The 13,581-nt window shown below is 50.3% G+C and overlaps 1 protein-coding gene across 1 annotated transcript in view; it reads left to right on the top strand.

Annotated features, from left to right (window-relative positions):
- Nucleotides 1–13,581, top strand: part of LOC142065821 (protein ELYS-like) — a 91,867-nt gene that overhangs the window by 25,240 nt on the left and 53,046 nt on the right. Inside the window, exons 6-9 of the mRNA XM_075112494.1 lie at nucleotides 1,855–1,974; nucleotides 2,100–2,273; nucleotides 2,848–2,931; nucleotides 5,422–5,508. Coding sequence (XP_074968595.1) covers nucleotides 1,855–1,974; nucleotides 2,100–2,273; nucleotides 2,848–2,931; nucleotides 5,422–5,508 — 465 coding nt within the window. The remainder of the gene's footprint in view (nucleotides 1–1,854; nucleotides 1,975–2,099; nucleotides 2,274–2,847; nucleotides 2,932–5,421; nucleotides 5,509–13,581) is intronic.

Raw genomic sequence — 13,581 nt, 5'->3', positions numbered from 1 at the left:
GGGAGGTTCACAGTATGTGGAAAAGGGACTGGCCACTTGGGGAGAACATAGGAGTTTTGTCAGGGTATGCAGAGATGCAACAAGGAAGGCCAAGACCCACTTGGAACTAAATCTGGCAAGGGATGTCAAGGAGAACAAGAAGGGCTTCTTTAAATACATCAGTAGTAAAAGAAAGACTGGGGAAACTGTGGGCCTGCTGCTGAATGAGGTGGGGGGACCTGCTGACGCAGGATGCAGAGGAGGCAGTTACTGAATGCCTGCTTTGCTTCAGTCTTTACTGCTAAGGCTGGCCCTGAGGCATCTCAGCCACCAGAGGGGAGAGAGAAAGTCTGGAGAAAGGAAGACTTTCCCTTGGTTGAGGAGGACTGGGTTAGAGGCAAACTGGATCCTCATGAATCCATGGGCCCTGATGGGATGCACCCATGAGTGCTGAGGGAGCTTGTGGATGCCGAGCCAGTCTCCATCATCTTTGAAAGGTCATGGAGGACAGAAGAGGTGTCTGAAGACTGGAGGAAAGCAAATATCACTCCAGTCTTCACAAAGGGCAAGAAAGAGAACCTGGGAAACTATAGGCCAGTCAGCCTCACCTCCATCCCTGGAAAGGTGATGGAAGAGTTCATCCTGGAGGTCATCTCTAGGCATGTAGAAGAAAAGAATGTTGTCAGAAGTACTCAACATGGATTCACCAAGGGAAGATCATGCTTGACCAACCTGATAGCCTTCTATGATGGCGCGACTGGCTGGGTGGATGAAGGGAGAGCAGTCAAGGGAGAGCAGTCAATGTTGTCTATCTTGACTTCAGTAAGGCTGAACTCAGAGGGTCATGATCAACAAGGCAGTCTGGTTGGAGGCCCATAACTAGTGGTGTTCCCCAGGGGTCTGTACTGGGTCCAGTCCTGTTCAATATATTAATCAATGACCTGGACAATGGGATAGAGTGTAACCTCAGCAAGTTTGCTGATGGTACAGAGCTGGGAGGAGTGACTGATGCACCAGAAGGCTGTGCTGCCATCCAACGAGACCTGGACAGGCTGGAGAGCTGGGCCGAGGGGAACCTAATGAAATTCAACGAAAGCAAGTGCAAGGTCCTGCCCCTGGGGAGGAACAACTCCATGCACCAGTACAGGCTGGGGGCTGAACTACTGGAAAGCGGCCCTGTTGAGAAGGACCTGGGAGTGCTGGTGGACAACAAGCTGACCGTGAGCCAGCAATGTGCCCTTGGGGCCAAGAAGGCCAAGGGCATCCTGGGGTCCATTAAAAGGAGTGTGGCCAGCAGGTTGAGAGAGGTTATCCTTCCCCTCTACTCTGCCCTAGTGAGACTGCATTTGGAGTACTGTGTTCAGTTTTGGGCACCCCAGTTTAAGAAGGGCAGGGAACTGCTTGAGCAAGTCCAGCAGAGAGCTACCAAGATGATCAGGGGACTGGAGCATTTCCCTTATGAGGAAAGGCTGAGAGACCTGGGTTTGTTCAGCCTGGAGAAGAGAAGGCTGAGGGGGGATCTTATCAATACCTATAAATATCTAAAGGGTGGGTGTCAGGACAATGGGACTAGACTCTTTTCAATAGTGCCCAATGACAGGCCAAGGGCAGTGGGTGCAAGTTGGAACACAGGAAGTTCCACTTAAATATGAGAAAAAACTTCTTTCTTGTGCGGGTGCCAGAGCAGGGGCACAGGCTGCCCAGAGAGGCTGTGGGGTCCCTTCCCTGGAGACATTCACACCCCGCCTGGACGCGGTCCTGTGCCCCTGCTCTGGGGGTGCCTGCTCAAGCAGGGGGGAATGGACAAGATGATTGCTAGAGGGCCCTTCCAACCCCTGCCATTCTGTGATTCTGTGATTTTGAGGTCTCTTTCAGATAAAAGAATGTGGATCATCATGTCTGTTGAACACCTTCAAAGGAGTTTTCCTGGCTTCAGATGTGATTGGTCCATCCCTATTGTGCCTTGCACACTCCATGTCTGCTGCCAGGATGCAGGTCTCTGGAGAGGGGAAAGCCTTAACGGCGAGGTGGGGCTGAGAGCCACTGAGGTGCCACTCAGTGAAGTGTCCAGGCCCTTCCTTGCCAGGTGTTTCATGCCATGCCCCATGGGCTCCTTTCAGAACTGCCTCATTCGAGTGACACCGCGGGGCCGCGAGGCACTGGTGACTGACTTTGGGCTGGCCAGGGAGGTGGTGGAGCTGCCTGTGAAGGATGTGGAGAGGAAGCTGTCTCTGGTGGGCTCTGCTTTCTGGATGGCTCCTGAGATGCTGCGGGGAGAGCCCTATGACCGGAAGGTATGGCACTGCTTCCCAGCTCTTTGTTCATCTTCAGAGCTCCTGAGCGAGCATGGGGGTTTTCTCCTCTGCTTGCTGGTGATGTGTCCTAACAGCAGAAAAGCCCTTCCCTCTTTCCCTGGGAAACATTGCCCTGCTACCCGGACCTTTGCACTGCTTAGCATTTCGGAAGTTCCTTATGTGGCCTTGTTAAGATAAACTTTTAGGGAAATGGCTTGCTACTGTGGACAAACACAGTGAAGCCTCTCTGAGGAAGATACTTGATGATTTACAGCCTGATAAGCCTGTTGCAGGATCTATGGGGGGAGCTGTGGTAGGAGCACTGGACACATTGAACAAGAGGATGGGGCCAGGCTTCCTGAAGATGAGGCTGGACTCAAAGTGGGACTGTGGTGTTTCTGGTGGGTTCAGAAGCCCAGAGGAAGTTTAGGGGTTTGCTGCCTCCATCTCCAATGGGCTTTTTTGATGGGTTTTTGCGTAACTAATGGAAGGACCTTGTCATTGGTACTCTCCTTTGTCATGCTTTGCTCTGTGCATGCCTATCTTACCTCCCGCTCTCCCACCCCTCCTGCAGGTGGATGTATTTTCCTTTGGCATTGTCCTCTGTGAAATCCTGGGCAGGATCCCAGCTGACCCAGAAGTGCTTCCCAGGACTCAGGTAATGATTCCTGCAGCCAAATCTAATGGTGTTTTGTCCATGGTACTTGATTGTGGCTTCTCTCTGGACCAAACAGACCTGTACCCACGTGCATGTGTTGACACTCAGGTTTCTCTCTAGAGGTTTTCCATGAGAAAAATCTGATCTCAGAATTTTCAGTGCACAAGAGTTCAATGCATCTATAGTTTCAAAGCTTTTGTTAGATCAACAATTTGAGATTAAGTACTTCTGTTTAGTGACCTTAGTTCCAAATACTTTGTTTCATAGAATCATAAATGTTGGAAAAGACCTCTAGGATCATCACGTCCAACTGCCAACCCAACACCACCTTGCCTCCTAAACCATGTCCCAAAGTGCCACATCTGTGTGTTTTTTGGACACCCCCAGGGATGGTGACTCCACCACCTCTCTGGGCAGCCCGTTCCAATGTCTGACCACTCTTTCAGTGAAGAAATTTTTCCTAATCTCCAGTCTAAACCTCCCCTGATGCAACCTGAGGCCATTTCGTCTCGTCCTATCACTAGTTACTTGCAAAAAGAGACGAACCCCCACCTCACTACACCCTCCTTTCAGGTAGTTGTAGAGAGCAATAAGGTCTCCCCTCAGCCTCCTCTTCTCCAGACTAAACACCCCCAGCTCCCCCAGCCGCCCCCCAGCACACTTGTGCTCCAGACCCTGCCCCAGCCCCGCTGCCCTTCTCTGGAGACGCTCCAGCCCCTCAAGGGCCTTCTTGTCCCGAGGGGCCCAAACCTGAGCCCAGCATTCGAGGTGGGGCCTCCCCAGGGCCAAGCACAGGGGCCCCATCCCTGCCCGGCTCCTGCTGGCCACACCAGGGCTGACACAAGCCCGGGGGCTGGTGGCCTCCTTGGCCACCCGGGCACTGCTGGCTCATGCCCAGCCGGCTGTCAGCCAGCACCCCCAGGGCCTTCTCCGCCGGGCACTTCCCAGCCCCTCTGCCCCAGGCCTGCAGCGTTTGCCTGGGGTTGGTGTGACCCAAGGGCAGGACCCGGCACTTGGCCTTGTTAAACCTCAGCCCATCAATCCAGCCTGTAGAGCCTTCCTACCCTCGAGCAGATGGACACTCCTGCCCAACTTAGTGACATACGCAAACTTACTGAGGGCGCATTCAATCCCCTTATCCAGATCATTGATAAAGATATTAAACAAGACTGGCCCCAGTACTGAGCCCTGGGGAAGCCTGCTTGTGACCGGCCGACAGCTGGATTTAGCTCTGTTCACCACAACTCTCTGGGCTTGGCCATCCAGCCAGGTTTCTACCCAACAAAGACTACACCCATCCAAGCCATGAGCTGCCAGCTTCTCTAGGAGGATGATGTGGGAGACAGTGTCTACCAGCTAAAGTGCAGGTAAATAACATCCATAGCCTTTCCCTCATCCACTAGGCGTGTCACCCAGTCATAGAAGAAGATCAGGTTGGTCAGGCAGGACCTGCCTTTCATGAAGCCATGCTGGCTGGGCCTGATCCCCTGGCTGTCCTGTATGTGCCGTGTGAGCTCACTCAAGATGTATCACTCCGTAATCTTCCCTGGTACCGTGGTCAGGCTGACAGGCCTGTAGTTCTCTGAATCCTCCTTCCGGCCCTTCTTGTAGATGGGCGTCACATCAGCAAGCCTCCAGCCACCTGGGACCTCCCCTGTTAACCAGGACTGTTTCACTTTGACATTTCAGCTTCTCCACTGACATAGCAGGTTAAACACAACTTTTATCACAAACATTTATTTTCAAATATGTTGCAGTTAGTACACAGTTCATTTACAAACAGTGGCCTTCCCCAAAAACATGGCCTTTTTTGTTTTAACATTTGCAAAATTCCCTTCCACAAAGTGGGAAGGGAAAATTTACTGTGAACAGGGATGAAAAATCCAGCAGGAAAACAGGAAATTGCTGCTTTCCAAGGAGCAATGCAAAGAACCTGCAGTGACCAGCGATTATTCCATGTTTCTGTGAGACTGAACAGGAAATAATGCTCCATCTGTTTTCACAAGATGAAGGAGGATTACATATCAGAGACTCTGAAGTTTGGAGGGACAAAGTTATGGAACCAGGTGGCTGGACCCTTCAACTCCCATTTGCTGTTGGACGTCCAGCTTATCTGCAGTTCCTGTCCTTGGCAGCCACTGCACAGTACCTGGTGCTGGTTCCTCTACTGGTTTCTGCCTTTGTGGCCCTTCTTGCCTTAGTCTGAGCTTTTCCAGGAGGACACAAACTGCCCTGTAGGGATAGCACAGAGCAAGCAGAAGGATGCTGCAGTCTCCCAGCTCTGCTAATGATTTACCATCTGTGCAGTCCTGCCAGAGCTGATGGTGCCCTGGTATCTTTGCATAGCTGTCAGTAAAATAGCTGTGATGGAGACCCTAAAAGCTTTAAACCGTGAACATTTTGCACTTTAACACCTTGATAAGGATAAAGAGCTTTTAATTGACTTTATAGCTGAAGTCTTTTCTACATACACTTCCCCCTTCCTTACAGGACTATGGCTTGGATGTTGCTGCCTTCCAAGGGATGATCAGCAAATGTCCCAAGCGTGTGATGGACCTCACTGCTAGCTGCTGTCAGGTGAGATTCTTGCACTTTTTTTTTTTCTTTGGTTTTATTGGATTTGTATCACACTTGTATGACAGAGACAGACATTCTTGTGAACTCTGGAGAGCTTGAACCTCCTGCTCTCAGTGCTAGCACACAGGGCTCTGCCTCTTGAGCTGTGATGTGATGAGATATTCCTGGGCCAGCAGTATGCTTTCATCCACCGTGCAGTTGTGCCCCTAGGAGAAGTGTTTAGTTTGTGTATTACAGCCCAAAACATCCCAAGATCCTGCCTGTTCCCTTACATGTCGACCCCATAGTGGGAAGCAGCTTGGTGATGATGTCCAATTCCTCCTGAAGCCTGGCTGCAGGCAGAGGCACCCAGCTGATCCTCTCTGGAGGGCAGTGCCTCGCTCTTACTAGCTCTGGCATTTCAGATATCATCAGAACATGATATCTTCACCTTTCTTGCTTTAGCATAAAAGGTAATGGTGAAAGCTGGGGCCTCCCCATGTTGCCCCCAGGAAGCAGAGCAGAGAGAAGAAGATTCAAGTTAATATCTGAAAGGAAGAGAAAAACAAAGGCAGTAATCAGGTAGAGTGGAGAAGCTGGGTGATCATAATGCACCTAATCGTTAGGAGCTCAAGGCAGCAAGTGGAAGTAAATCCTTGCATGGGTCCCGAGGATGTGTGAATAACTTGCCCTCAGCGGTTCATGTCAGCAACTGGCTTAGATTTATCTGCATTCAGATCTTGTATCTCTGATACAAGCTTCCTAATGCAAGTTGATATAATAATGGGCTTCTGCCAGAAATGGCCCTTGGGGCTGTTCTTCTCTGCCTTCGTGTGATGTGCAATTTTCGGGAGTTTCTGGTGCAGCTTCCCAGGCTGCCTCCATGGGGTCAGGCACAATGGGCAGCCCCAGGATGGCACAATGGGGGTGCAGGATGGGGGGGTGCCCCAGGCCATGTCTGTCACTTAGGGTACACCCCAATGGCACTGGGAATGCTGGGGGATCACAGTCCACTGAGGATGAGCTACATCAGGGAGACAAGACAGTTAGATCCTGACTGTCTTGAAGTAGCTCAGGGAATGGTACATCACCCTCCTGATACCTACCTGCAGCCTTTCCCCATACAATGCCTGCCCCAGCACCATTTGGGTAGGCTTTGGCATGAGCAGTTCCCACACACTATCCAGGTAGGGGTATATCAGGCTGGTTTTCAGCATCTTGCTGCCTTTGCTGCAGCTGTACTCTACTATGGGACCTGTCCTGCAACTGCTCATTTGCAGCAGCCTGGGTCTGGATCACCAAGTGGTGATGCCAGAAGGTTCCACCAGCAGGTGTGTGGCTCAGACCAGTGCTAATAATGGATGGATGCTGTTGCCCAACCTTGGGGGACCCAGCAGAGCTGCTGCAGAGCACCCACCTCCTGTCTGGGGTGTCCTCTTCAGCATTCTCTTCTCATTCCAGGTGGATGCATTTAAGAGGCCGTCTTTCTCTGAAATCCTGGATGAGTTGGAGGACATTCTGGAGGGCCTGGAGCCTAGAAAGGATAATCATCTTTCAGGCTGAGCTGCCTGCCTCCTGTGAGACTTGGCAGAGAATCACCTAAACTGTAAATTAACTGTTTGGGGGAGTCAGGAGTGAAGAAGGTGAGGAAGGTAAAAGCTAAGTGATGCCCTGGATTTATTTAATCATAGTCTTGGTTTTGAATTTCTTGGATGGAAAACATGGTTAAAAATGGAGAAGGGACTTACAAAGGGTGTGTTTTTTCCTAGCTAAGTTTTTACCAGATGTAATTAGAACACTGAGCTGCCTTTGTCTGTTTCCTTGTTAAAAGCAAATGATACTGAAGGGACCTGAATTCCCTTGAGGATGCTTTCCAAGTGTCTGACAGAAACATTGTCCTCTCCTGCTTCCCTGTGCCCCCCAGACCCAGGGTCTTTCCCTTCTCCATTCCCATGGCCTTGGGGAATCGCCTCTTGGGGGGCTGGGGTCTGTGCAGTGTGAAGGAGAGGGGCTTTGGGGTGCTTGGTGAGCCTCAGGGTCACCTTATATTTCAAAGCCTTAAAGGACCTGTCCAGCAGCCTTGCTGGAACAGGTATGCTCTGTAAGGTCTCTGGCTGGGTATCCTGGCATCATGCTCGGGGCTCAGCCAGGCATGGAGGCATCTGCCAAGGTTTTGGAGTCAGCCAGGGCCATCCACAGAGTGCCAACCTGCGCCAGCCGAGGCAATGGGGAGGGTGTGCCTTATTGAGATGGGAACTAACTAACTAATATCTCCTCTAGAAAAGCTTTGTCAAACACATGTCCCAGCATCATGGCAGTCTGGATTTCTCCCCACCGTCCTTGACTGGGTTTTAAAGGCAGAGGGGTCTGCCTCACTGCTTCTCATCTTGCTGCAAACATGGTGACGAGCACAGTGCCAACAACTTGTGAGGCCGAAAGGGAGGAGATCTGGGTCCAGGATTATCCAGCATCTCACCCATTTCCCTATCTGGCCTAGCACACATTGCTTCCTTGGTGATGTGGGACACCCTTGCGGGCCCCAGGGCTCAGGCAGCCAGGAAAGGACTTTGTTTTGATATCGTGTTTTCTTCTGTTGGCCAGAGGAGGGTGCTGGGGCTGCCGATCCAAACGAGAAGTGGAAAGGATAATGGCTAAAAATGGTATGGCATTGCAAATTAAGGGAAGTAGGTGAGCAGTTGAGATGCTCCCCCAGATCAGCTGATTGCTGGGCCATTAGTCTGAAAGACATGTTCTTCTGGGACCAAAATGTTTGTGGGTGTAAATAGGTGTAAGGTCTGTATAGTGGTGGACCTGTGGCTCTGTCCTTGTAGACTGTAAGCTCTTGGAGCAAGGCTCATTCATCTGCCCACCAAAAAGTATTTGTACAGTGTTCAGCCCAGTGGGCCTTCAACCTACAGCTTGAAGACTGTTCTCCTACCTAGTGGTAGACCTACCTGAGGCCACATCTCAAGCTCTTGGAGCTGGATTTGGTGCCGTATATAGCCCAATGTCTCTGTGCCATAATGTCTGCACAAGGGAGTGCCAGTGATATGCTGGGACAGAGTTGTAGCGGAGGATCATGGTGCATTTTCACCAGGGATCATAAGGAATTGGGAGCTGGCATGAAATGCACTGAATGGCACCAGGGTCACCAGCTCAGCCACATCTCCAGGGGGCATCTACAGCTCGTCATTCCCCAGAGGTTCCATTGTGCTTTTGTGGGATATTGATTTATTTGCACATGAAACCTCCTCCTCAACAGTAAACTGCTCAGCAAATACCTTCATCCCAGTTGGACACTGTCAGCCGGGGGAAGCAAAGCCTCATGAAGTAGAAGACTGAAAATAAGGGAAGCTTTTCAACCTGGAGTGGGGAGAGGGGCCACTTTTTGGCCTGTGCCAGTTTGGGGACTTTAGATCAGTGGAGAGAAATGGACTGCAACAGCAGTGCAAACAGCATGGATATATGTGTGTGTGTCTCTCAGTGAGAGCCAGCCACCACCAGCATCACAGCAATGTGTTGTATGAACATCATAGGGTGTATACTTGGCTACCAGGAGACTGCAACCTCCTAAGGCTTCCCTGGCTCCCCTGGGCTCTTCTTCCATAAAGGAATAGGCTTGAGAATGAGTAATCCAACAGTATATGCTAACACCCAAAGCATTAAAGATAGAAAGTCTTTTCCGAAGGACACTATGGATGAAGGTTAGCTGTCCACCTTGGCTTTGTCCCTGGTGTCATTGTCATGGGTTTAGCTGGGATAGAGTGAATTTTCTTCACTCTAGCTGGCATAGTGCTGTGCTTTGGACTTTGTATGAAAACAATGCTGATAACACACTGATGTTTTAGTTGTTGCTGGGTAGTGCTTGTACTAGTCAAGGGCTTTTCCAGCTTCCCATGCTCTGCCGGGGGCACCAGAAGGCGGGAGGGGAGGGGCACAGCTAAGAGAGCGGATTCAAACTGGCCAAAGGGATCTTCTATATCATGTAATGTCATGCCCAGTATGTTTCCTGGGAGGAGCTGGCTGGGAGAGGGAGGCAGTAATCGTGGCTCGGGGACCGGCAGCATCGGTTGGTGGGTGGTGAGTGCTTGTATTGTTTGTGTTTCTGGGTTTTTTTTTTTCCCTTTTTCCCTTTTCCTTTTTATTATATTATCATTATTGTTATTATTATCATAATCAATATTATCATAATTATTATTTTATTGTAACTATTAAACTGTGCTTATCTCAACCCACAAGTTTTTTTTTTGCTTTTGCTCTTCTGATTCTCTCACCCATCCCACAGAGGTGGGGGGAGCGAGCAAGCGGCTGCGTGGTGTTTAGTTGCCAACTGGGGCTGAACCACGACAGTCCATTTTGGTGCTCAACGTGGGGCATGAAGGGTTTGAAATAATAGCAGTTGCTGGTCACAGCATTGAGTCATCTGTTTTCAATATAGTTTATCCAATCTACACCATGCTGATTTTGAAGTATACATTAAAAATTGCTGTTGGTTTTTGTAGTTTGCTGTGCTCTGCAGTGATTAGAGATGTTTTACCTAGGAGATTTGTTATTAAAACACTGGCCTTGACCGTTATTTGTTATTTGGGTCTTCCATGGAAGGCATTACTGTACTTTAGGTACCACCTCATGGATACAATTAGCAATTATACCTCCTCCTCTGATAGGTTTTTTATGGAGGAAATACAGAACAGCACCTTAGCTGCCATTGTATATAATGCCTCCTCCTTTATTACAACAACTTTTCAGTATCTTGAATATCCTTGGAGAGTTAAGATACACCTGTTGGTATTGCTTTGGCAGACGGTTTCAGCTCTGTCTAAGGTTAATAAGCAATTTAAGAATATCATTCAGAGATCTGCCCCAAGGCTCGATAGCTATGCGTGGCAGGGTATGTGGGATAGTGTGGGCAAATGCCTAAGACGGTGGGCACCCCCCGTGACGTGGGACTTCACTCCTGAACAAGTGCAGAATCCTGAAAAATTAGAATATTTGGAGGAAGTGTGTTGTCACCCTGGCCATCCCAGAGAGATACAAATCACTGCAATGGGCTGGGGCCTGGCCCATGCCTATCAAGCCCTGTTTAACACTGTTCAGTACCCCCAAGGGGAAGAGAAGGCCTCTGTATCTAAAAACAGAAAGACAAGGAAAGCAACAAGCACTGCGGCCACTCAACCCCCCATGACAGATGCTGTGGCTACTCCAACCCCGGTGACAAGCGTTGTAGAGAATCAACCCATGCCAGTATCAGTTGCCCCCATACACAAGAAGAAATCCTGGAAGAGAAAGTCAACTCATTTGGAAAGAGATGATGAAGAAGCAAGGCCATCATGAGGAGAGGAGGAGGAAGAGGAAGAACTTGTACAAGAAACAGAAACTACCCGATCCCTGTCCTTGAGTGAGTTGCACGATATGCAAAAAGATTTCGGCCATCGTTCAGGTGAGCACATTGTCACCTGGCTGCTCCGATGCTGGGATAATGGTGCCAGCAGTCTGGAATTAGAGGGGAAGGAAGCCAGACAACTGGGATCTCTTTCTAGGGAAGTGGGCATTGACAAAGCAATTGGAAAAGGAACACAAGCCCTCAGCCTCTGGAGGCAACTCCTGTCCGGTGTGAGAGAAAGGTATCCCTTCAAGGAAGATATTGTATTTTGCCTAGGAAAATGGATGACCATGGAGAAAGGTATCCGGTATCTGAAGGAACTAATTGTGCTTGAGGTGATTTATAGTGACCTGGATGATCAACAGTCATCCAAAGATCCAGACGAAGCCCAGTGCACACAACCCATGTGTCAGAAGTTTGTATAGCGCGCACCATCGTCGCATGGGAACTCATTGGCAGTAATGTCCTGGAAAGATGGCAAGGCACCAACAGTGGCAGAGGTGATTGACAGACTCTGGGATTACAAAGCAACTCTCTCTTCCTCCCTCATCTCAGCTGTGGAGAAACTGTCCCGGGAGGTCCTGGAACTCAAAGAAGGTATGTCCTACTCCCCAGCGGTACGGACCAGTATCTCAGCCATTAGGAGTAAGCGTCCCTCTGCTCCAGAGAGAGGATACACACCATGAGGCACCCTATGGTTTTACCTGCGTGACCATGGAGAGGACATGAAGAAGTGGGATGGAAAAACCTACCTTGACCCTAGAGGCACGGGTACATGAGCTGCAAGGGAAAACAGTCACTCAGGGGGGTTCTTCCAGGAAAGCTGCTGTTCCAGGTTCCAGCAAGCAATTCCCCAGACAGAGGAGCAGAAGCGCTGATTTTATTTCTGATCCTAATAGAGACACTGTGATTCATATTTACAAGAAGTGAGTGACGAATACTATGATCAGGACTGGAGGGGTCCTGCCTCCAGCCAGGTGGAGGAAAGGGATAACCGGGCTTACGGGACTGTGTGGATCCAATGGCCTGGCACATCCGACCCACGGGAGTATAAAGCTTTAGTGGACACCGGCGCACAGTGCACCTTAATGCCATCAAACTATATAGGGGCAGAACCCATCAGCATTGCTGGAGTGACAGGGGGATCCCAAGAGCTAACTGTATTGGAGGCCAAAGTGAGCCTAACCAGGAATGAGTGGCAAAAGCACCCCATGGTGACTGGCCCAGAGGCTCCATGCATCCTGGGCATAGACTGACTCAGGAGAGGGTATTTCAATTGCTTTTGCTCTTCTGCTTCTCTCCCCCATCCCACAGGGGTGGGGTGATTGAGCGAGCAGGTGCATGGTATTTAGTTGCCAGCTGGGGGTGAACCACGACACCTGGCTAGATGCATTGCTTTCACAAAGCCTTTCCCCATGCTGCCTGGTCTGTCACGCTAGAGTCTGTTCTTCCTCTGTCGCCGCTGCAAAACAGTAGACTAAAGGAAGATCCTTCAACATACCAGTCCCCCAAATGGCCTGTTATGGGGTGAAGGTGTCTTGTTGCAGGGGGACTTCCCTGCAGTGCTGCTCCCATGCTGGCCACCCACTTCCCAGGAGAGCAAGGCTTGGTACTGGTGTTGCTGTAACCACAGACTGGGCTGGTCCTTCCTCCAGATATACACCTGACTCTGTTCCTGCAGAGCAACAGCTGTGGGGCTGGGACACCCCTTTAGAAAAGTCATATGGAGTTGTGTATACTTTGGTGATGCTGGGAGTGAAGGAAGATTTTTTTGGTTTTATTTATCTGCTCAGGGTTAAGAAGCCTTTCAAGGATTAAATAGATCTGGGGCAGGGAGATATTTTCTGCACGGAGCATGAGGAAGGCATCAGCCAGCATGCTCTGAGCTGCAGTGGATCAGAACTGTGTTTCTTCTGGGCTTGCCATGTGCTCCATCCACTCTCATGGTGAGGCCACATACTGGATCTCAGGGTACTGAAGGATATCAGGTCCTTGCTAGAAGGACCTTTGGTGCCTGCTTCAGGGGCAGGTGGGACTGAGACTGTCTGCAGGCACCATGTAGACTAGAAAAGCCAGTGTTGAGAGTCTGCAGAGAGTAGAGGTGGTCTGGGAATTTGCTGCATCTTGTGGACCAAGAGTTTCTCTTCACTGGCCAGAGCTAGAGGGAGAGGCAAGCATGAGAAACCTGCCATGATGCCTTCCAGGTATGAGCCCCTGTGCAGGGAGTCCAGGGCCTGAGTCCTCCACACCAGTGTGATGCAAAGTCCAGGGCAGTAGGTGCATTTCATGTCTTGGAGTCCTGGCACTGAACTGAAGCAACTGCAATGGTGGGTGGAGGGTCTGGGTGGCACACCGGGCTCACTGTTCCTGGTCCTGGCCAGGAGCTGCCTCCTTGTCATGGTTTTAGCTGGGATAGAGTTAATTTTCTTCACTCTAGCTGGCATAGTGCTGTGCTTTGGACTTCGTATGAAAACAATGTTGAGATAACCCACCGATGTTTTAGTTGTTGCTGGGTAGTGCTTGTACTGGTCAAGGGCTTTTCCAGCTTCCCATGCTCTGCCGGGGGTACCAGAAGGCGGGAGGGGAGGGGCACAGCTAAGAGAGCGGATTCAAACTGGCCAAAGGGATCTTCTGTATCATGTAATGTCATGCCCAGTATGTTTCCTGGGAGGAGCTGGCTGGGAGAGGGAGGCAGTAATCGTGGCTCGGGG

The sequence above is a fragment of the Phalacrocorax aristotelis genome, chromosome 17, assembly GCF_949628215.1.
Source record: "Phalacrocorax aristotelis chromosome 17, bGulAri2.1, whole genome shotgun sequence".
NCBI lineage: Eukaryota > Metazoa > Chordata > Aves > Suliformes > Phalacrocoracidae > Phalacrocorax > Phalacrocorax aristotelis.
This window is presented reverse-complemented; position numbering and strand designations above follow the sequence as displayed.